Raw genomic sequence first — 24,724 nt, forward strand, 5'->3', positions numbered from 1 at the left:
CTTGTTTCTTCTTAAAATGGATAAAGATTACATATTGCTGACTCAGTTTTTTCCCTGGTTCAAACTTTTCAAATTCCATTTTCTTACTTAAAAAAGGCAGTTTTGCTTCCCTGATACTGTAAAAAAGTACACCTTTGCTTTTTTTGGTTCTTGTTTGTTTGTTTGAAAATATGAAGTCCCATTGCTACTCCTGCCACTCTTTCATGACAGTACAGTATTTTTCCCCCACCCCCCCATTTTCTTCTGGCTTGATACTTGAAACTAGATATGCCGCACTACCCCTCCCCTCTAACAACATGATTTGGATGCATACTGTATGAAGACAGTGGAATAAAAATCTTTAGTTTCGCAATAGCATTGCTTTCCTTAAAGCTCCTTAGTTAATATCAATTGTCTCTGATTAACTACTTATACTGGAAGGCTGAAAAGAGGAAGAGAAAGAAAGAGCTTCCTTCAGGAGTCCATCTGCTATTGCATACGGTCTGTCTGCAGCTGTTGGGGCTGGTACTGGCCAAAAGCAGCAGCAGCAGCCGCCGCAGCGGCCGTCCCAGGCGCTGCTGCGGTGATGGGCTGCTGCACCGCGTAGCCGTAGCCCCCCGCCGCCACGTACCCGGCAGCGGCAGCCGGCGAGGCGGCGTACGGGTACTGCTCATAGGCGGCCGCGGCGGCCGAGTACTGGGCGTATGCAGCTCCGGTGTAATCGATGTAAGGCGTAGTGGAAGCAGCGGCTGCTGCGGGCTGAACATGGGGAATTACCACTCCAGGCTGGACAAAAGCCTGTGGATAGACATAGTGAGCAGGTATCCTGTTGAAAGATGGGAGAGGGAGTTAGAGTTGGTATGCGAGTCCACGCCTAAGCGTCATATCCATACTCCGAACTAAAACAAACTCAATTTAGTTGTTGTTATGTGCATAGGGTTGCCACAATAACTAGACCGAATGGATCGATTATCAGTTCACTGGCCCGAGGAGATGCACTGCTCCAAAGCACAGCATTATAGCCAAGTTAAATAGGAGTGTTTAACGTTGCTTGAGGATATTATGTTTAATGCTATTAAAATCAATTACTGATGTCAGTTTTAAGACAACCCTAAAGGAGTAAGCTTCATTATTCCATCTGGAAAATTGCAGCATTTGTTTTCAAAACACCTGTAAGTCATTTTTATTACCCTGCTTCTCACTTAACTACTCAACTCTTAGTAAAATGATTTCCTGCAATACTTTTATTATTAGTAACTGAGCAGTTTGACAGCATCACTACAATGAGTTTGACAATAGCCAATAAGGCAACAAAATGGTTGAACCCTGACTTTACGTAAAGTCTTCTCAGGGAGAGGGGGTGAAAAGTGTATTGTGGCAACCCTACTTAAGTTGCTATGCAGACTCAGCACACATTAATTTCTCTGCAACCTCAGTCACCCTTATTAAAAATAAGAAAAAAAAACAACACAGGCGACAAAGGAGTTTAAATAAAGTTCACAAGTGTGGTAGACACAGCAAGAATCACACTTTCCAAACGAACGATAGTGCAGCTCACTCCGTCACAAGAGGCCATTGAGGGGAAGCTACATAGATGCTATTAAAATCCATAACAGTGACTCCTAAGTACATGTGCATCACACTTTTATAAAGTTTGTAAGGACACAAGGGTCAAACCTGTTTGATTATCAGGCCACTGATGTCCTGTTTTGTGCCAGCTTGTTTATTTCTATGCAAGACATACAGCATAGAGTTTTTTGGGAGATGGGCATAGGATTAAGTCTAAATAGATCTGGTGCTTAACAAAAGCAAAAACACAAATTTACAGCTTAAGAAATAACCATTCTGAACAAATCAGTACACGCTTTCCCGTCTTCTCCAAGTCACAAAACTCACTTCCTTGGCTTGTTTACTTAGCCCTTCAGTTTTGAAAATTCATCATATCGTCTTAGCACACAAGTGTACATAGAAGTTCATCTCAGTTGTATTTTATCATATAGTATGATTTTAGAAAATAATATACTTAATATAATTATCATCTTACATTCATAACCCTGTCTTGCATCTGGATTTCCACAGAGAAGTACTTCATATATGCAACTCCTTTCCAGTCACTGCATCTTTGTAAAATCTGTGAAAAACTGCTTATGCAGATTTACTGCTATTTCATACTGAACTTTACCTTTACAGACAACTCTAAAGACTGCACCAACCTTTTAGTGCACTGTAAACACAGATACAAATTGCAATGGTAAAAACTGTCCTCTTTTCTCCAAATTCAAGATTTAATGGAAGGGGGTTTTTTGTTTGTTTCATTTTAAAAATAATTTCAAGATTTACTTAAGTGGGCAACAAGGAAACATTTCACTCAGAGAGGATACTGTCAACTAGATTCATAGCAAAACATAGTTTAAAATAAGTGATCATCAAGTTTTAGAACAGACTAATTTTCTTTTTAAGAAAAAAAGAGCTCAGTTGATTGAATAGGAATATTAGCAGAGAGAAATGTTCAGTTGCCCTGTTTAAGACATGAACACCACAATCATAAAAACCCAACATGTCAATGAAAGTAATTTCCTGTTGTGTAAACGGAGAAATGAAAACAAAACAAAAAAAGAGAGTGACAAATAGGGACTGAGAAGGGAAAGAAAACATAAAACAAAACCGTAAGTTGGGTTTTTAACACTCACCTAATTTATGAAGTGATTAGCCAGAAGTGCATTTGAAGCATACTTAAGCTGGCTCTATGCATTTAAATACACATCATTACCTGAGCTCTCCATACAAAATGGATGAGCATAAAAAAAGCATTTTAGTCACCAATCAAGTACGATCCTAATAAATGTAACACTGCATTTTTTAAGTATTAAGGGAAGAGGTATAAAACGAAATTTGAAGTCATTGAGAGCCTCTTCTGCATCATTAAGAGTTCATTTAACACCACATCAAAGGAATCTTTATATACAGCATTTATGACTGTCATTCTAACAGAAGAGACAGTAAGCAAGCTTATCTAGGTGCTTGTGGTGACTTGAACGGATGTTACTAAGATTTTCTGAAGACATTAGGACATTGGGCCATATCCTTGAACAAGACAGAAAGATACATGTGCACCCACTTAAACTCTTGTGACTTGTTTTATTTAAGCCAAGAAACTAACAGGTGGTCAAGTTATGAAACATTATCTGTTTGCCACATCTTACCCTACAATAAACATAAACCCTGTGCAGGCTCCTCAGCACCATGCCATTTCACACATGATGACTGACAGCATAAGCTGCAGTGGGGCTATTTTTGATCATCTGTCATGCTACAACTGTTTTGAGTCTAGTAAAATGGCTTTATATGGCCAAAGTACATTTCTACCTACTGCAGAGGCCAGCACATGTAGGTCTCAGCCATTCAGAACCCAACTGTTTTTAATGCTCTGCCAGGTCAAAAGCTGAAAAAGCAATTCCCAGTTATGCTGGATATCGTTAGTATCCTCGTTTTTAAATAAAAGCTGCTGCTTTACTTTTGAGAGGAAGAGTGTAAGAATTATACATGGTAAGCTTTATTTCCTGGCAGTATTTTTTATTTTGGAATGTATATTTACTGTTTTTGCAATAAAGAAAAAAGGGAAGCCACATTTAACTTTAGTAGTAACTGCAGCTTTGGGATATTCAAACTTGAATGACATACACTCCTGCTGTGTGCTGTTAAGACCTTTGTTGTTGTTGTAACAGAAGGTTTGTGTTTAACTAAGACCTCAAAAATAATCCTATAAGCAAAAATAAAGTGAAAGCTAATTGTTTCAAATGCAAGAAAGAACTTTGTAGGCTAATGCGGAGAGCTGTGGCATATAGAAATTCAGCAGTAGTAGCACATCATTGACTCTCAACGTTAAATTCTCATGAAAGTAGATATTTAACTTTGAACTCAATGTTTTGCTTTGGCCCTTGCATGGCATCATCTGGTTTTGTAAGCATAATTAAAGAGTACATGTTCACCAAGGCACAGCTTTCCTTATAGCAGAAATAGGTTATGTAAACATCAAGACACATAAGACCCTTAAAATGCTTCCTTTTAAATTTGCACCTGATACCATTAAGAGGACATTTAGCATTCCGCAGGTTAACTTCTGACTGTTCTGGCTTCATTCCGTCTTTCCAGATTATCCATGGTCTAGTATCATACAGGTCTTTTGATCATAAACTCAGGAGAGGGCTTTTCCTTCTCTCAGGAAAGGCAGAATTGCCTAACTATTGGAAGATAATATGAAGCAGGTAGGACCAGCTAACCATTTGATGAAGAACTTAACAACTTTGGATTTAACTCTGGTCTCATTAAAAACAGTGGGAATGTTCTTACTTTGATTGAGGTACGAGTTTTAGAGAAAAAATAAAGGTAAAAAAAAAAAATCTCTGACAGAACAAGTCATATCCTACACCAGTAACTCTGTATAACCCCATATTTTCCCACAAATATTAAAGTAAAAATTATATCAGCAAAATGAGAAATGCTATCTTAGGAGACAAAGTCATCTTCCCCCTCCATAAATTCCTACTGAATTCAGAGATAGTATTTTAATAAACAATCCTGAAAACAGAGCTGTATAGATAACCAGTCCTGTGATCAAACAGCTTTCTACAAAACACACTAACAGTAAGATAGATGCTGAATGGAAAGAGCAGGGAAAAGTGTTATCTGGTGGACGACTTGATCTCTGCAGCACTTAATAAATAAAAATTCCCAGCATTTTAAATGCTTCATACACTGAAGCTAATCTAGTTTCTGGCTCCCACCACCATACTAATGTCGTACTTAATTCAGAATATTGTACTTCTACATCTCCTCAGTAAAAGTAATGTAGTATTATTGAATTATTTTCAATTTCTTCTTTGGTAGGTGGGGAACCATATGAAAACACTGCTGACCATACGAGAATATGGCAGCACCTCATTAATTTGCACGCCAGTAGGAAGGAAAAAAAAAAAAAAATGCAAAACATTTGGAGCTTTTGTGTATGGGTTAGAGTATTGGTAGTGAATTGCCACTATGACGCATTTTACACAGCATATTAGTAAAGTGTACTTTTAAAAAAGTACAACTGCACAGGAGGAAGAAGGGCTTTAAGGTGACCATGTATTTCAGTGCAGCCCATGTAACATACTCTTAGAGTGAACTCTTCACTAAAAAAAAAAAAAAAAAAAAAGATTCCAGTAAGCACTGAAACAACCCTTTTTATTGTCAAGGAATATAGTGAATGAAGATGTTCATTCATCCTAATGAATGCTGCGGTTCTTAATCTGAACAACATTCTTTAGAAAAGGTACAGGTCATTGGACATTTTGAGGAGGAAGCAGGATTAGTAATTTCCTTTGTTTGCACATAGCAAAAGAAAGGCAAAAGCCAAAGATTAAAAATTACCAATTTCATATACACATGACCCTGCAACCAACACTCTTTTTCTTTAGATTTATGTACATTGCACCAGAAATAAAACCTTATTCAGCCTGCTGGAAGAATTTCCCTGACCTAAACACGATTTACATGATCTACTGTTGGCTCTGGGTAAGGAAAAGCAAGAAAAAGCCCTACATCTGCACAGTCCTTTAAGCAATGGATTGCCCACAGGTTTTCCCTTTTTTGTTGTGCTCAGCAAATACTTAGTTTCTCCACGGCTGATCCCCGGGCAGTTCACTGGTTCCTCTTTGCAACAAGTGCTTAAACAGCTCTGTAGACAACGCGCTCCGCCTCCTGCCTACCTTAGCGCAGGCATCATAAACTGATCACTGCATATACGCTGTTGTAGCCTCACGCTTCAAAGTCGTTGAACAAAATACAGTAGAGGATCATCATAAGAAGGAAAAAAGTTTTCCACAACCTCCCCATGGGTCTCAGAAGAATCAACATTCTCTTTTAAAAGTACGTAGAGTTTCTAAGAGAACTTTTTCCCTACAGTTTTTTCCCTACAGTTTCCCTGTAGAACACGAACTGTTTCCTACCGTTTTGACAAATCTCAAACTACTGTGAAGCTATTGTTGCTTAATAACAGCTAGGTACAATATTCTAAAGTTATTCTAGTCAAATAAACAAAATACATTTGTGACGCATCTTCTCTACTTTATTGTTAGCTTAATCATTATTTAGCAAAATGCATTATTTTTCAATGAGTTTCTCAGTCAGTGTGCATTAGTGAAGTGACACTGTATGGAAAGTTTAAAGCAGACTTCACCTCCTAATTATATGCCTATAAGAAGCAAGAGTTAGATCTACTTAGGAAGAGTATACTCAAGTAAAGGAGAAATGCGCTACATATTAAAAACAGATTGAAGAAAAAAAATCTCAAATTAGAAAGCCCAAATGGACGCACATTGTTAATAGGGAGCTCCACACCCCCCTCCAAACACTCCCCCAAATTATGAACATGCAAGCAATACGTTGATTTACTTAAAAAAAATCAAGAAGTCACACAATTTAGCACTCACTACAAAATACGGTTAAAAGTCACAAGCTACAGCTTGAAAGCAAGGGAAAAAAAAAAGGCCCTTTGCTCCCCATGGCAAAGTCACCCCTCAACAACAAAAACAAATTTAAAAAGACACCCCCCCCAACTTTCACTACAGCTCTTTCAATTAAATAAAAGCACACAGTTTAGCTATCAACACCACTTCATTACTGTAATAAATAAATAAGAAAAAGCACACGGAGGTCTATTGACTATATGAAAAAAAACATACATGCATCGTTAATCACCATTTTAGCTTGTTTGTGTTTGAGTCTACTGGTTACAGAGTTTAATTCCAAACAGAACTATTCCACCTCTTATCATCATATCCTTCTGATCAGTTATCTTAACTGTAAACGATCCCTGTCAGATTAGAAAGAGATAAATAACATTGAGTCAAGCTGAAAAAAGAGAAATGGGGCACAGCAATCTTGCATCAAGTCATACCTCCTTGTTTTATCATAGGGTCATACGGGACTGGACTGCTTAGGTGGAAGGGACACGTCCCACACAACTTGACTCAGCTGCGGCATTTAGAACATGACCGACAAGGTGAGCGCATTTATGGGTATACATTTCTAAGTCTGAGAACTTCAGCATTGCTGGTGAGTTTAGAAGGCTGCTACTGCAAGAGGCCTTCAAGGATCATATTTTTTCTTTCCTTTTTTAAAAAGTAAGATTTTTCCTCCCCTGTTTGAGGTCCCATTGAACAGACTTACCCAAAAGGCCTCTGTATGAGAGCTGGATGAAGCTGCTGGACACCAAAGGCAAAACCTACCAACAAAAACACATTCTCTGTATGGGTGTGCTTTTGGCCACTTATTTACGCTATATATACACACGCACACAAATGCGGAGTAACAGCCTTCACTAACAACCTCCAGTGATGGATGTCTGAAAAGCGGCAGAACCACCATACAGAACTAAAGTCAAGCACACGCTTTCCTAGAGACGTTTAGAAGAATGACTTTTCCAAAACAACAAGCACAAAGTTTTCATTCACATTTTATTTTGTGCTCTGTTCTGGTCCCTCACTTTAGCCTCCAAAGGATTATATGGTGCTTTCCATTCATTGGTGTTATTTGTCTACTTCCTACAGACTTAAATTCGAGCCACCCCTACTCATGAGGACTTAGGATGGGGGTCAAATCCTAGCTTCATTTCTGTTCAAGGCATAAACCCCTTCTTTCCTTGGTGGGCACTGAACTACTCACGGAAGTGTTCCTCAAGCTAAGCACATGGGAATTCAGAGCAGCCTCCTTTCCAGCACAAACATGCACACGCTCCTGTCTCTCTTGCTGCAAAGCAGCAGTCTGGGAAGCGGCTAGGCCATCAGATTGGCTCAGATGTGCTCTTAGGAAGAGCTGTTTCATTTTAAAGTCCACATAATAGCTCCCATCTGTTTAAGGGGCTTGCATTAAGATATTGTTTATATTAATAAGAGCACACACACTGGAAGTGATTCATTCCTAGGCCAGTCTTTCCCTGCAATGATACTGTAAATGGTCAGTGCCACCACATTCCCAGCAGCAGGAATAACCAATGAAGCGTCTGAGCTGTGGAAGTCTTCCTGAGGAACTTTAGATATTTTATTCCTGCTCTCTTTTGGTTTTTAAATAAGGCACATGTACAAAATAGCCAGAAAGTGAACTACACGCCATACTTAAAAAACCCAAACACACCCAAACAGTTGGGTGCACCTCAGGAAAGTGCAGGACGGCACTGCTTTTTTTTTTTTTTTAAAAAAAGTTTTACTCTCTTCAGAAACCTGAGGTACAGAGAGAAAGGCCGTTTGGGGACGCTTCCTTACCTGGCTGCATTATCCGCGGCTTGGCACCCAGGTACGCCAGGTTCACGTTGGCTTTCCTGCCATCGATGATGGGGTTGGGGTCTTTACAAGCCCGTTCAGCAGCAGCTCTGTCAGCCATGGTGACCTTAACGGGCGATGCCGCGTGTTAGATCCCGCGCCGAAGGGGAAACCACTTTGCCCCACGGCAGCGACCCAGCTGCCCCCCGCCCCGGGCGCGACGGGGCGCAGCGGGGACGGCGAGGGGCCCTCGCCCGCCAAGCGGAGCGGAGCGCTCGGGGGCGGCGGCGGCGGCAGCAGAAGCAGCGGGGCGCCGGCAGCCGGTAGCCGCAGCGGGCGCAGGGCGGAGGGCGCGGGCTGAGCTCCGCCGCCGGCAGATAACCCCCGGCGCGGCCGTATCAGGGAGCAACAGGCGCGCTGCCGGCGCTGCGAGCAATTAGGTAATTCCCCCCCCTCAATCTCCTTTTTCAGTAATTCCCCCCCCTTCTCCTCCTCCTCCTCCCGCCTCTCTCCAAACTCACCACCCGGCAGAGAGAGGAGAATCAAAAAACAAAAAAAAACCCCAAAAAACCAACAAACAAAAAAAAACCCGGCCGAACGCCCGACGCCCCCCGCCCGGTGAGGAGACCCCTGCCGAAGTTTCGCCGTGACGCCGCCCATGCAGCCCCGCGCCCCGGCACTTACAAAGCCGTATCCCCGGGACTTGCCCGTCTGCCGGTCGGTGATGACCACCGCCTCCTCGATGTCCCCGAAAACCTCGAAGTACTTGCGCAGGCTGGAGTCGGTGGTGTGGTAGGGCAAGCCCCCGACGAAGATCTTGGTGTAAGTGGTGTCCTTCTGCGTCGTGTGCATCTTCCGCCCGGCCCTGCGCGCCGCGCCGCGCTCTGCACCCACGCGTGGCCGCCGGGGCGTGCGGGTCCTGGGCGGCGAGACCCGCTTCCAGAGTCAGCCCCGCTCTTTTTTCCTTTTTTATTTTTTTTTTCCTCCTCTCTGCCCACCCCCGTTTTCCCCCCGCCACCCAGTTACAACGCAACTCCCTTTCGCCTTTGCGAACCCAGCTCCCTCCTCCTTCAGGAGCGGAGCCCCGCAGCCGCCGGCGGATTTGAGGTAGGTACCGGCAGAAGGCGGAGGGGAGGCCGGGCTGCAGCCAGCCTGGCGGCCGTAGCGCCGAAAACGAGCAGCTGCTGGAAGAGGAGCGAAAGGCCCGGGCGCTAGCAACTGAGTGGCCTCGCCCCCGCTAAAAGCCACCGGGTCGGGCACTCTCGGTTCCTCCTCCTCCTCCTCCTCCTCCTCCTCCTCCTCCTCGCAGGGGCGGGGACGGCTGCGGGGCGGACCCCGCGCTCGGCCGCGGCCCAGCCGGGGCTGACACACCGCTGTCGGGCAACAGCTGGATGTTCCCCCCCCAAAAGGCGAGCAAAGCTACGATACCGCAGCATTGCCATTATTACTACTATTGTGGTGGTGATGGTGGTTGTGGTTCTTGTTCTTGGTTTGGACATAGGATGAAAAAAAAATTGTAAAGCTGCTTCCCTTGTTTTTCTCCTCTCTTGCTGCCTGTGCCCTGTTCTGGGACTGAGAAGGGCACAGGGGAACAAAAAGAAAGGAGCGTCTGTGTGACATGGAGAGGCAGAGGACTGTGGGAGTTGGGGGGAAGGGAGGCTCACAAGGAGACAGGAAGGATGGGAGGAAGGTTAAAGATTGGGGAAAACAGATGTGCACATGTGTGTAGACTTCTAAACCATTCCCTTGTGGTCCCAAAGTCTTGATAAGTGCTGGTGTCTCTTTTTCTCCTACTTCCCTTGTCTGTTAGACTTTTTCCTGTGAAGTCCCTCTCTCCCTTAGAAAAAGGAGCAATGCACCAGTTTGCAGGAGCGACTTTCACAAAGCTCTTCAGCCCCTTCGGTACCAAATGTTAACCATAAGGACAACACTTAGCCCTAAACTTAGGTCCTGCTTGCCCCATATCTAACCTTGGCCCCATGTTATCCTCATTCCATGGCAGTCGTTATCCTCGTTCTAATGGGCTGTACCACACTAGGTCATGCTGTCACTAAAACTAACCCCAAGCCCTACTTGATCCTTCAGACTCTGCAGATTAAATCATTTGTTTAATATGTTAGGACTAACTCAGGTTGAAGTCTAGCAACCCTAGAAGGATCCAGACATAAATGTCGGTTTTCAGCTATATGATATATGACAAGCCTGAATGCAGTTAGGCCAGCTAACTCTGCCCCAAAATTTTTCCCAGCATGGCTCTCATATTAGTGTGGGACACTGTGTTGAACTGGACACTCCAGCTACTTCTGTTCCAAGGCCTAATTGTAACTTTAAACTCTGGCCCACTGACCTGCACTTAAATACGAGCCCAACTAAAGGTGTCATCCCCTTGTGGACCTGAAAGATGAACTTCACCTAAAACCAAACATAGCCCATCCATCACATTCCCTTCGCCTTGCTGTGCCCAGCACTCCTGCATGTCTTGTGGTGTCTGCAGGAACAGTAAACTAGCCTAGTTTTTCAGTCCTTACAAAACCTCCTGTATTAAGGCCAGAAAAGCAACACTTGCCTGAGAACTAACTGCAGCTGTATTTAGGAATTTGCCTCCTTCATCCCAGACAACACAGCCCAAGAAAAATTTGAGCTCAAGTGGAAGATTAGTGACTTTGACAGACCCAAACCCCAAACCTAGCCTTTTGGTCTAACAGCAACAGCAGGTCTTCCAGGATCTAGAAACAAATCCTAACTTTCCACATCTATATCCCAACAAAGGACGAACTTCCTGCATTCTGGTACGCATCATCAGGCAGCCCTTGCTCTAACCTGAGTCCTTCTGTCACAAGTCCAAACACAACCACAATACCATCGTTAACTTAAGGTGTTTTAAGAGATGTCTTAATAAGCCCCCCACCGCTTATTTCCCTCAGATGTCGCTACTCTGCTTACTATTTTTGCAGCCTTTACAGGTTCCTGTAATCAAGAAGCCTTTTCTGGTCCTTCTCTCCTAAGGCACAAACCTGATTGCAACCAAACATAGCCTTAAACTAAGAAAGGTAGCCTCTACAGCAATGAGACCTAACTTGCACTACAGCACTACCTTCATGCTACAAGCCTACAAGACCCTACAAGACCTGAAAATATATCTTCAGCCCAAATTGTTGCCCACTAGATTTTTCTGTGTGCCAGACCTCATCCTATTTCAGTGGCGCCTACAGGATTCACATATAATATCAGCAGTCCTTGTCCTTCTTTTCCTAACCTCAAACTGAACTGTAACTCTGTAACTGTTGTTGGTACCACAGCCATTGCAAAACCCAGTGGTCCTGGAACTACAATTCTGTAACCTCATTTCTCTCATACCCTAATCCCAATCTTCAACCTAACCATAGTTTAAAATTAAAAGAGGTGACACTGCTGTCCTCTGAGTATCCTGCGTAATGTCACTAGTAGTGTCCTCCTTGTTTGATATTCCGTAGGGGATTAAGATGGTCACCACAAATCTCCATCCCCTTCTCTCTCAGACCAGCTCTGTCCTCAATTCAAACACTAACTGTAGCCTTAACACAAGAACTGTTCCTGTGATGATCCAAAGCATGTACAGCCCAATTTTCATCTTACTCTGGTAAGCTAACACATCCTCCTTTCTAAAACCAGGAGAAGCAACCCTGGCCATTAACAGATCAAAATATATCCTGTAAGCTATGCTACAACCATTCTACTACTGTATTAGTATCCTCAATTTAAGATGGCAATCCCAATAAAATTCAGGAATAAATACAATTCTCCAGCCCATTCTTTCCTCTAACTCAACTGTATTACTAACATTAACACTATTGCAAGAAAAGAACCCTTACTATTGAAGGGTAACCCCTCAAAACTCAGTTTTACCCTTTCACCCCCAGCAGCATGAGACCTCTGCCTAATTTGGTGGTCCTGACAGAATCTAGGGTACAATTTTCCAGCCTTAGGATTCCTCAGGAATCCTAACCTAAATCCCAGAGAGGTGATGCCTTGCTGTTCTCTAACTAACTCTAGTCCATTCAGTCCATTGTCAACACAAGCCTTTATTTTTGCATGGCATACCCTATGAAGAACACAGGCCTCCTACTCTTGGATGGTTGATCTTCACTATCCTATGACCAAACTGAGTCTGATTTGGTGCTACCAGCACCAATCTATATCTTACTTCAGCAGCCCGCAGAAATAAAAATATTTTCCAACTCCTTCTCAGTCTTAATCATCACTTTAACTCTAGGTTTATCCAAAGAGAGGTGACCTCTATCATCTGGAAATTAATTAAGACCATTTGAACACTTTAGTGTTCAGGAATATATTGTATGCTTCTCTCCTGTATGTGAACGTCAAATTTTAGGCTAGTCTTAGCCCAAAGGAGGTGACAACAAACACCCCAGGAGGCTAGTTCTTTCAGATTACACCCATTTTGGGTATGTTCTGGCCTGATTAGGACTTTTGTCTTTGTGCTAGGGTTAGGGGTCAGTACAGTGAAGCTTGAAGAGCGAGGTTCATCTATGGAACCTGTAGGTACCACAGGAAACTGATGAAGCTGAACAAATCTTGAGATGAGGATGTTAGCTCTTGAGTTAGCTCTTGGCTGCATGGTGTTTATCTGGCTATGCTGGATGTCTGACTATGTTTGCAGTCAGGGTTTGAAGATTTAAAGGCATGGACTATAACAGCATCTGTTTTGCTGCAAGGAGATTGGTGGGCAACTTCACCAATGTCATTATCCCAACTTCTTGAGATAATATGTATTTTGTATTTCGGGACGGGTCACCAGGATGATTTACTGCTAGGGATCTGGTTGTGGCGTTGGAATGCAAGTGTGGAAGAAAGAAATTTATTCCTATGTCCTGCAAATTTTGCAGTAGTGATGCACTGGTGAAAGCATGACAGTTCAGGCATGCAGTGAGAACGTGTGGAAAGAGGGGTGTATAGGTAGGACATTCCTGGGAGAGATGTGAAACTGGCGTTCCTAAACCCATGAAGAGATTTGGAAGTTGAACCTGGGTCACCCATGTCCTGGTAAGTACCACAAATGGTAGACCACTGTAAAACCTGAGAGAAGTATCAGTCTCATGGGCGCTAGCATTTTCAGAATCTCAGTTTTGAATCAAAGTAGAATGTAGGCACCTAGGTCCTGCTTCACTCTTTTATATTGCTGTGAGTCTCTCCCAGGCATGCCAATATTGTTACTGAAGGCTGTTGTAGCTGACAATTACTGTCTGTGTAATTGTAATGGTTTTTAAAAATATATCTGAAGCTATACATTAAAAAGTGGTCTAATATTTCTTTTGGAACCTAGTAGCATGACTGGAGGAAGCCCCAAAAGCTATCAGTTACAATTAATTGTTTTTACTCAGAGATTTTGTGGTTTTGCTGTCAAGGTCAGTCAAGATAGAGTAGACAACTTGCCAGCTTACCAAATGTTACCACTCACTGGTATCAGCGTAACTGTATCGTCATGCTTTTTATTTATTTATGAGCACCATATGCCTGTCATGTTGGAAAACAGTGGATGTCATGTGTTCATTCATTAGGTCTCTGAAAACAACAAAGACCCCTGATTATGTTGCACAGCATTCATTCTTGCTCATGCTTTATTTCAGTAAATAATAGTGGTCTTCAAAACATTCAGTACACCATCAATTAAACACAGTTGGAATTTCTCTATATGTTTACATAGACATAGACATAGACATACATTTTATTTGCTAACACTATTATTAGAATGCCTAGGACCTAAAACTCCATGTTTTTTAGGTAAGGCTGAAAAGTAATTTTTCTGTTAACCTAGTAAGGCCATCAGTTTGGTCAGTGGGACTTACTTTTCTGCTGAAGTTCCGTAATGCCACAGCTCTATGAAAGCGTTCGGCTACTAACATTAGGCATGGCTTTGTCTGCTAATCTGTGCACTTCCACCAACCACATCCCATTACAGAGAGGAGCAGAATGTCTGACCTCTGCTCTGCTCAGTGTATGTTACATGGGCGAAAGTTTGACTGTCTGGGGAAGCATAAAGTACCATAGCAGGTAGTACACTCATGTTGTTAAATAGATCACAATGTGAGAAACTTAGAAACCTCATCATCTTCTCACTCTTCCTGCTGATGTACAATCTTTATCTACGATTAGTTCTTGAATTGTCAATTTCTGCTAAAAATTTCCTAACTGAGGAAGCTTCCACCACCTCTATTCTGATAGTGTGTCCCCATTATAACAGATTTCATCATAGTTTTTTTTTCCCCTGAAACCTATTAATCTTACTGTTTTCCAAAGTCCCTTTTGCTATAGTATCTGAGCACTAATCCGCATGATCTTTGACTACTGTAACCTCCTCATGCCCAATGAAATCACCAGATGTAGACCACCAAGGGTAGTTTCTATCTGATGGGAATATTCTTCCCTTTAAAGGGCAGTGGAGGAGGTGACACAGAATTTCATCAATTCGGCAAACAAAATTCAAAGCTTGTGAAACTGTGGATGCAAAACATATTGCCTATATATAGGAAAGTAAGAGGTATGTCAGGTGAAGCAGGGGTAAATGACAAGTGTACCCAGAAGGTTGAACGCATTCATAAAGGTTACAGTGAACACATGATGCTGGTAGGGGAACACATGGAAAGGAGTGGTAGAAAAAAAAACACAAGGGGAAGGGTTTATGAATACCAAATCATGAGTGCTATACTGAATAGTGCTTCCCAGTGCTAGAACAGATCAGCAGGTAGAATGAGGCTAGTGCCTGGCATGAACTGAAGTTGTCCTATGATGTTGTAATGGAGGGAGCGCTGACACCAGAGGCTGAACCTGCAAAATCACAAGGCTCCCACACCTGCCATGTGACATGCTGAGAGTCAGGCGAACAACAACCCTTAATGTGGACAACAAGGAAGGCAGTTGTGCAGAGGAAGAAATAAACATGGATTTGCAGACTATCTGAAGCTTAGAAATTGGAGTGTGAAATACCAGACTCTCATTCCAATCTGTCCTGGTCACACGCATCTAACAACTCTGCAAAACCCCATTGATGTTGATTTGTGTGGCATAATAGCTGGATGGCTCTAGGCTAAGCATACTCCTGTGCATCTTTAAAATGTTGTACGCCCACTCCCATTGCGATACCCGATGGGAAAACTAGTGCTCAGAGCTGCCTGTTGAGCCTTATACACGTGTGGACTGATACCACATAGCTCATTGCGTGCTTGTATTTTGTATGCAAAACAAGAAGTCCTGGTACAAAGAACATTGTTGAGAAAAAATTCTCAGCCAGTCTCAATTGGTGGAGCACTGCTAAAAGCAAAGAAACTAAACCAAATTACATCAGGTTACATTTTGCATTCAGTCAATATAAGGAGGAAAAAAGAGACAGAAATATGGGGATGCTGGTGAAAGACAGAGCCACTAAACCCTAGTCAGTTATTATTACAAGGGATTAAACTGACAGTCGACAAGCTGTATGAGAGACATTAGCCTCATCGAACAGTGCACATCTGTTAGTAGAAGTAGGTTAGTAGAAAAGAAAAAAAATGTGGATAGGGAGATAGAAATGCAGACAAGAACTCATTCAAACACTCTTCCGCCCCTCCAGTTCTTAAGCTGTGTTGGAGGAATGCTACTGGGGAAGGTCCTTAGTGAGCAACTAATTACCTGTCACATGAATATCCTAGCGCTGCAGCTCTGGATTCAGGAATTGCCTTCTCTGTAGCTTCATGCACTCTCGGCCCTCCAGAGGAGCGACTTGCACTTTCCTGTCAGAGAGCTGAAAGGCTCTAATTTATGGCCGGGAGATACACCACATCCTCATTTGCCAAGTTCAACCCAACACTTTTTTTTTTTAAAGGACTTCGTTCTTGCATTGCTTGCATTGGGGAAACTGAGCTTGCAAGCAACTTGGCTTTCATCTAACCGCTGATGCAATTAAAAGAGTCCTAAATGTTCCCCTGCCTACTTTTCATTAAGGGAAAAAGGGAGGTTTCAGTGTTCCTCAGTCCTCACCCAGGGACATATCTGCTAATCCCTGAGTGAGCAGAGAAAGGTAGGGAGAACTGCTCCACAGAACTGTCGTCTCCTTTCCTTTGAAGGTATCTGGGACACAAAGTCACACATAAGAAGAGAGGATGGATTAAATTTGTGCTCTGTCTTCTTCACCCAGCACCTTTTGCTAGGACCGTGGAGGAGTCCTTCATGTTGTGACTCGGACACTCAGACTAGAGCTTGCGACTTCCTTTGCAAGTGCTGGAAGAGAGCATTTAGGAGGGAAGATGGACTTTAGCCAGAGGTCATCTCATTTACATGCTGTCCTTTCTCAGGACAGACAGTATATTGCCAGTCTCACCCATAACGTGCTGGTGAGTTGTGTTGTAGGAGTATATAGCTTGTTTACTAGCTCAACCACGATTTCTGATCCTAAGATATCATATGTTGCTGTCAAGTATTTTTAGTCTGAGCTTCTTAATATCCAGTTTACTTTGCAGTCTTGGTTTCTTCAACTAAAAATAGCTGCAAGACAACAATAGCTTTTAGGTGGTTCCACTTGTTGGATTAGACATCATTTGTTAAAAAAACTAGCAACACGTGATGGTAGTTTGGTGCCTTCATTCCAGAAGGATCTTGGAGAGATTTACTAGCCTGCACCGAGTCTCACCACCTGCTGCTGTAGTACAGCTAGCTCTCCACTGTGACACAGCATTCCTCTTCTCCAAGGACTGTCAGAGCAGATTATCTTTTCTGCTTCAGAGATTTTTTTTTTCTGGCTGGGTTTTTTTTCTTTTTTTGATAGGTAGAATGAGCTAGGTTAGAATTTGTCCTGAACATTGAAGTGAAACAAACTTCCAGCTGAGAAATATCGTGGAGGCTTCCTTTGCACCCCTCCAAAAGGTTGGGATCTCTGTAGTACGTTCTCTTGGTAAGGTGATACCTGCAGGTATACAGCACTTCTCCCATCTTCCTGTGATATCCAAACAGAAGTGACTCAGAAGGGAGGAGTTCTGCCTGCACTGAATCACCATTGCTTTCTATATTTATCCTACACATTTAAAAGTCAAATTCTGTCAAAAATTATGTTTAACGTGGAAGATCCTAGCCCTGAGGGCTACAGCTTCAAAACAATGCAGCAGGTTGCAGGTTTTTTGGGGGTTTCTTTGTTTGTTTTGCAGTGCCAGTGGAAATTTGAGCATGTTACTGCTTGAGCAGTGGGAGTTTCGTCAATGTAGCATCTACACACTCATTGCTGCAGCCCAGTAAGGTAATATGAGGTTTTTAAGCATTCTTACAGCCTTTATTGTCCTCAGTTGGAAAAGACATGACTTTTGCCTTTAAAAAGAAGTAAAAAAAGCCTTCTGACTTTGTCATGAGAATAAAAATAGTACTGTTTGGCTGGTTTGTGATATTTGTCCCTTAGTCTTAAGTTTCACAGTTCATCTAAGGTGTGAGGTTATGAAGTCCAACACAGAAAACGTGTCATGCTCTAATGCCTCCCTTTTCACCTCTGGAAAGGACCTTTGCTAAGACACTACAGCTGTGAGTATGTTAACATGCAGAAAAGATTATCACATTGCCCTTTGGTTAGCTGTGTACAAAGATCAAATCAGATTTAATTCTACTGAAGAATTCTCATGGCTTTGAAAAATGGACCCTGTCAACATGAAACAATTAAAATTTCATCTTAATTGTGTATAAGGTTCAGGTATAGTGCTTGGATTTTCTAATACACAAAATGTAGACTGTCTTCAGTCCTAAGATAAGCATCCTGCCTACCCAATTAGCATTTGTCAAGGTCTATTAATTTTCACTAAGGTTTACCTAGTCATTACTTTTTAAAATTAGAGTCTGAGCAATAATTTTTCTGACATTTGATCATTTTACCAAGATGTGTTAAGGGGTTTAGCAAGGTCAGGTAAGCAAGAATCAGTCCACTTGCTGACATGCTCTTGCACATTGCCTTCCCACTGGGAGCTGCAAGTATGTTGCAGCACGCTGTCTCCCTAGGGCATTTGGAAAAAGGTAAGAAATATTGGATCTGCTGCAGGAGTGTGTCTGGGACCTTGGTGTGGCCTGTGCAAAAGTGACTTGCTGTCTGATTTGTACATATTCAGCCATTCAAATAAGCCTGGACTAGGCAGAATTGCCTCACTTCAATGCACAATAGAAATTTAGGAGCCTAGAATGCAATATCATTAAATCAGAATTACGAGAAGAAATTGCATTCTTGCACATTGACAAACAGGATTTTGCTATACTGGCTTGCTAGCTACTGTCATACACACTGTCATGCATTCCATATTGAAAGCAGGTGTATTAAATGAAATAATGAGACTACAAAAACTTCGTATTAAAGCATAATTTTTTTAACCTCCCTGGGAAAAACCTTGGTCATTTCAGCCTATCAGCTGTTTCCTTGGTATTTATTTTATTCTGTTCTTCTTTGAAACTCAATAGGAAATAAAATACCAACATAAATAAATGAAGAAGAAGGTTTCTCAACACCAATAAGCTCAACAAAAGAAACAGAACACTAGAGAATGTTTACTTATTCATGATATCTTCATGAATGCCATACTTTGGAGGGAATGGGAGATTTTTGTTCATGTTTGACTCTCAAGCGTGTTAATCAGGTTTTATTAAAATGGGGGTGGGGGACAGTTAGCTTGAAAAAACCAGAGAAGCTAAATGCAACCAGATTAGAAGTTCATGTGAAATACTAGTGAGTAAGAGGAGTTGTTTAAAGTTAATATTATATGCAGGGGGATGGGAAAATATTTTCATAATCTTATTTAAGGGGAAGAAGTCTTTGCGAAAAGATGCATGGTTGTGTGGTGGAAGTAGAGAGTTTGTTCTGGGGGGTTTGTTCTGTTCTCTTCCCTGTCCTGTAAAAGTGTCCTGTGTAAGTTTTAGCAGTTTTGTCTGTGCTGTCATTGTGTCTAATAGGTATCTTCTTAAATACATGAGAAGGCCCCTTGACAATAATAACATGCCTTATAATGAGTTCAGTACATACATAAGTGTTTTCAAGATTTCAGAGTATCTCTGTGGTTCAGATTCATCCCGCCTGCCTCTCTCTGTGCGTGTTTTGCGTTAGCATGTAGCACAGGCAGTTCTGGCTTGGGGTTTCTCTGTACTGCTGTGACCCTGGAAATGTCAGGAAAACAGTCCTAAAAGTGAAATCCAGGTATTACACAACAGGTTTCTCATCTGGCTAACTGAGAATTGACAGCAAAGTACGAGAAGATAGAAGCAGGAAAAAACAATCCCCTGTAACTGGCAGGAGTATAATTTAAAATGTCAGATCAGGCCTCGTCACGTGAAATTTCTCAGAGCTCCATCTTTGCAATATGCTGTGCGACTTCTCTTACCACAGAAGTTTAGGGACTTGGGCCGTGTCTAGCCATCTTAAAGTCTATGCGTAGCAAAACCACGCTGCATCTTGTAGGATCGGATTCAACAATACAGTCACTAGACCCTGTTTGCTGTTTGTATGGTCTGTCTAATGTCATTTCAAGTTATCTGATAGCAGTTCTTAAAATGCTGGCAGTTTCCATGCTTGTTAAGCAAATGAGGCTTGGAAGAATTAACATATATATATATATATGGTCAGTGGCACAATACAGAGCAATATATGTGTTTTTGATTAAGTGGTTTCTTTGCAGATCTTCTTCTATCCCCAGGATTCCTTTGCATTTATGTACATTTTCATTATTCTTTTTTAAACAGCATGTGCATTAGAAAACAAATGTCAGATAACCTTACATTGCAATTGTCACCCCATTAACAAACAGCCACATTGGGGTTGAGGGTACCTTCTCAATCCAACCATAAAGGACTTCAGATTTTTGTGAACTACTTACTCATGGGGGGAAGTGAGCTTATTCTTTCATATAGGACAAGTCTGGTAGCATTTAATTTTACTAGAAATATTTGCTTTTTAAAAATTGGGTTAATAAACAAGACAATGTAATGCCAAAAGTCCAGCTGTAAGCTCCCAGAACAGCCTGGGCTAATGCGCTGGTGCTGCTGCTGCGGGTGCCGATGTGGGTGAGAGGTCATTGGTTTCCTTTGCTCCGGCATCTCTGTACAGCTCCGCTGCAGTTTTGGTTGTGTGGAGGGTGTGGCTTGAGCTTTACAAACCTAATGCCCCTCTTGCATAAACAGATTTCTCTTCTATTCTCCAAAATATCCCATGATAATTATAATAAATAAGTCTGCATTGGACTGTGACCTCAGTCTAAAACCATATATTTGAATAGACGTAGGTAACTGCGAAGAAACACTTAAAGATCAAGGTTAACTGTTTAATGGTTCATGTAAGACTGGCAAGGTCTTACGGGTGTGACAGCTTCTTGCTGTACTGGGGAAGGAGGTAAGGGAAGGGAGGTAAGAAGGTAAGAAGGAGGGAGAACAATGATCTCAGTTTCAAGTTCTTAATAATTTTAAAACTATTGTAAAATACTACTGAAAAGGGACCTTTGTCTAAAATACTTGGGCATTACATTTATCGTCTTACTCTGTAGGAACACGTTCAAGACAAACAAAGACGAAAAGCCCGACGACTTTTGCCATTGTTAGGAACATGGGGAGGCCATTGCTGATTAGAAGCAAAACTATGTGGGCACACTGGGTCTCATAGAGGCTGATTTTGTACAGAGCCCTAATTGATATCTGTGTCTGAAAAAGGTGTCAGCTGCTGCAGAAGCTTCTTCCATGACTGGGACAATCACAAGCATGTGTACTTTTTTGCCTCTTGCCCCAGTGCTAATGTGGATTCTTGCACAGCTAAGAAGACAGTGAACTAACTTTTCTAACAGTCAGGGCATGGAAAGGATCTCTTTTCTCTGCCAGAGAACTGTTTTCTTTAAACTTGCACAAACTTACCTGTCTCTGAGAACTGACCTCCTTTGCTGCATTTGGTTGACACTGCCAATGGATTTGCTAGTCATGAAGGGAAGGGAAAGAAATACCTGGACAGACAAACACTGTGACCACATACCTTTGAGGCCACTGTTTAAAAAAAACAAACAGGGAAGTAAAAACAGAGGGGAAACATAGACCTGTCCTGGAAATGTCATCATTTGGCAATGGGCAAGGCTGATGTTTGAAACCATTTTTCAAGTTCTAGTTTACCTACTGAAGAAAAAAAAAGAAAAAAGAAAGCTCAGACAATCCCTTGGTATCTTTGAGCTCCACCAAAGTGCAGACAAGCTCACGAAACCCTCTGAGATATCGACAACCCACCAAAGACTCAATCCACAAAGCATGGCATTTGCAAAACTCCAAGGAGGTTGTGCCACATTCAGCAAGTTCAGAGACTATGCACAGACGTGACTTGGACATTTACGCCATGTACTGCACGTAGGGCCTCATTTTTGTGATTGACATGGCCAGGAGCGTATTTTGCAGATGGCAAAGTGTCAGCACCTTTTATTTTCTATTTTTGCCTGATGTGGACACAGGGATCAGCCAAGACTGTCTGTTGAAAACAACAGGTTGTTTTGTGCCATCATTTTTCTAGCCTTGCTTTCAGTTGATCTCAGTGGTGAAGGGGTCACTTTAATATCTGAATTCAGAGTCGGAGCCCATGGAATTTCTCAGTGTAGCAGAGGCTCTTGCTGTACCGGGGAGGCAGGAGGGTGGTAAAAAGGAGGGAAAACAATGATCCCACTTTCAAGTGCATAGTAATTTTAAAACTAGTGTAAAATACTACTGAGAAGTGACCTTTGTCTAAAATACTTGGGCATTACATTTATCGTCTTACTCCGTAGGAACATGTTCAATACAAACAAACAAAGACGAAAAGCCCGACAACTTTTGCCATTGTTAGGAACATGGGGAGGCCATTGCTGATGAGAAGCAAAACTACATCCAGGAAATATTTGTTGCCATAGTGACCATATTTAGTTGATTCCTTTTTCTGCTGTACAGATCTGATTTAATTAATTCAGATATTTATAAATAGCTTCCCATGGGGCCAAAACTAATGCTTGCAAAGTGAAGTTGCAAAGACTCTGGATGTACAGCTCTGTACGGACAGATGGAGACCCCATTTCAGCAAAGCAGTTAATGCGAGCACACAGTTTTAAGCGTCGTATCTCATTCAACAGAATTGATCCTCTGCTTAAAATCATACATGTGCCGAAATAGTTTGCTGCACTTGACAGCAGATAGTGAGCATTTCTATTTTAAACTGTGTGGTTTGTTTTGATCTAACTTTCGTGAACTCCAGTGGAAATAAGTCCTTAAGTAGTTACACCATTAGTCATACTAGGAGTGGCCAATTGCTTACTCGGCAGTTGCTGTGAGCATTACAGAAAATAAGGGCATATACACCTTTCGTGGTTTCTTGTTGCTTTCTCTAATCCACAGCCTCTGTGAGTCATCCTCTGCAGCCCTTTTTTCCTTATTTTTCTTTATACTAGCACTAGGGAAATGGTTGAAACACATGCATTTTGCAATTGCCTAAGAGGGAATTTCTCTGGAAGCGTGCAAATTGAGCATGCACTATGTGTAATCTCGAATAGTTCAGGCCCCTTCAGTAGGAAACTCTCTTGAAAGCTTCAACATAGCCAGGTGTCAAAAGTCTTGCAGCTACTCTGCATCATTTGCTTAGAGTATGAGCTCCACATCCATTGACTGTGTTGTCCCAGGTGTTCTTTCTGGCTTGTAAATGCAATCACATGGTCAGTTTGGGACAGAAAGAGGCAAGAGGAAAAGGTTAAAATATTTACCATTCCTTGCTGCTTTTCAGAGGTTTGTCCCCTTCCAGGAAAGCATGGCATATGCAAACAGTTCTCTCCACACTTGGCACATCAGGGGGCATTAGCGTGTTTTCCAGCATCAGGATAGCAAGGGACAGCTGAAACTGCAGGAACAGAGAAGGAAAAGTCCAGAAGCAACTTAAAAATTACAATGATACAAATTGCCATCTGCAGAGACAAATGATCAGAAAACTGGTTAACACCTCTAGCATCACCTTTATCCATAGTCCTTTCTCATCTTTTCAGACCATAGTTTGTATCAGACATTTGACACTTTTTCTAGCCTTCTGCACTCAGTCTTTTTTAAAATCTGGGTTTTGCATTGCAAATCTGTTTTTATGGAAGAGTCAGGATCCAGGTGGCATCTCTACAAAAAATGTTGGGTTTTTGTTATGCACTTCAGCTTCCCTGAAGTGCTGTTCTCACTTTCTCGACCCAGAAATTACATGGTCCTTGCCATTTTCTTAGACTTACGGAGACCCAGACTGCAGGTCCCTCAGACTGTATACGAAGAGAGAGGACGAATGAACTGAACTTCGACATTCACTCACCTGCACTTGGAATCCACAGAGAAACACTCAAGACATCCTGAGATTGTATCTGCAAATGTCGCATGGCAAAATCTGTGCCATGGGGCCCCTTATTTATTTTCACTAAGGCAACACCTGGTGAGGGAGGCTTGTGGGGCAGAATGTCCCTCTTGAAGCTGTGCTGCTGGACAGGAGCAAGGTCTCTTCCTGCAGCATTTATTTTTGAATGTCCGTTAGCTCTGGAGGCCTGTTATCTACTTTCCTTACTTTACTATGCATGTTTGTGGGCAGCTTGCCCTCCATTTCACCCTGCCAAAGAAGTCTAGGGTGGGTTGCAATGGTCCTCTTCCACAGAGGAGCTTTTCAGAGAGGAACAGCAGTCTGCCCAGAACTGGGGTGAAGGCTAGGCAAGGAGGGGTGCCAAAGCTGTCTCTGTGTTGTTCCCTCTCCTGTCTCAGGAACACAGGGACAACAGTGTCTCCCGCAGCAGGAGCCTTTCTGGGATAATTATTTGGTAATTGTGTGCTTTTCTGTTCTGCAGTCCTCACTGTAGTTTTCTCTCAGTATGGTTGAATTGAACTTAGTGGGAGATTGATCAAATAAATAAGAAGTGTCTCAGTTTTTAACCCAGTAAGTTCATGTCTTAGAGCAGTGATGTCACGATAACCAGATGCTCTTGTTCTCAGTGCCGTATTTATCCGAGATTTGGAACTTTTACACCCCAAAACAATGCAATTGGTATGGAAAGGAAAAGTCTCTTCTACACGTCTCATCACACCTCTGGGTGAGGAGGGCCATTTTGTGTCAGAAGCTGAAACAGGGAAAATCAAATGAAGGAGAAAGGCACAGGCATTCCTCCGCCTTGGCAAAGCCAGAAAAGGACATGCTGGAGAACCCCTCACAGGAGGACCCAAACAATCCCAGAAGGATTCAGCTGTGATATACTGTACACGGTAACCAGAGCTGAACCTGGCAACACGCAGCCCCATGAAGCATCGCTCCAGCGCTCTGTGTGCAAGAGGCTGTTGTCCATCAGCTCCAGCATGACCCTGTGCACGCTGTTATGACAGCTGTTGGAAACTGTTATATCAGTCTACCCTTTCGGTCTCTTCAGGAATAGAAGATGCTGTGCTCTTTTGGATTTTTTAATGCCCTG

At 42.3% G+C, this 24,724-nt stretch overlaps 1 protein-coding gene across 1 annotated transcript; it reads right to left on the minus strand.

The window, feature by feature from the left end:
- Positions 1 to 371: 371 nt before the first annotated feature.
- Positions 372 to 9,536, minus strand: RBM24 (RNA binding motif protein 24). Its single transcript, XM_081996961.1, has 4 exons — positions 8,961 to 9,536; positions 8,280 to 8,403; positions 7,189 to 7,243; positions 372 to 805 (listed from the first exon to the last, which is right to left on the minus strand). Exons 1-4 carry the CDS (start codon positions 9,126 to 9,128, stop codon positions 469 to 471), a joined length of 684 nt encoding a protein of 227 aa, XP_081853087.1. The 5' UTR covers positions 9,129 to 9,536; the 3' UTR covers positions 372 to 468.
- Positions 9,537 to 24,724: the final 15,188 nt, after the last annotated feature.

The sequence above is a fragment of the Phaethon aethereus genome, assembly GCF_964289735.1.
Source record: "Phaethon aethereus genome assembly, chromosome: 2".
Lineage (NCBI taxonomy): Eukaryota > Metazoa > Chordata > Aves > Phaethontiformes > Phaethontidae > Phaethon > Phaethon aethereus.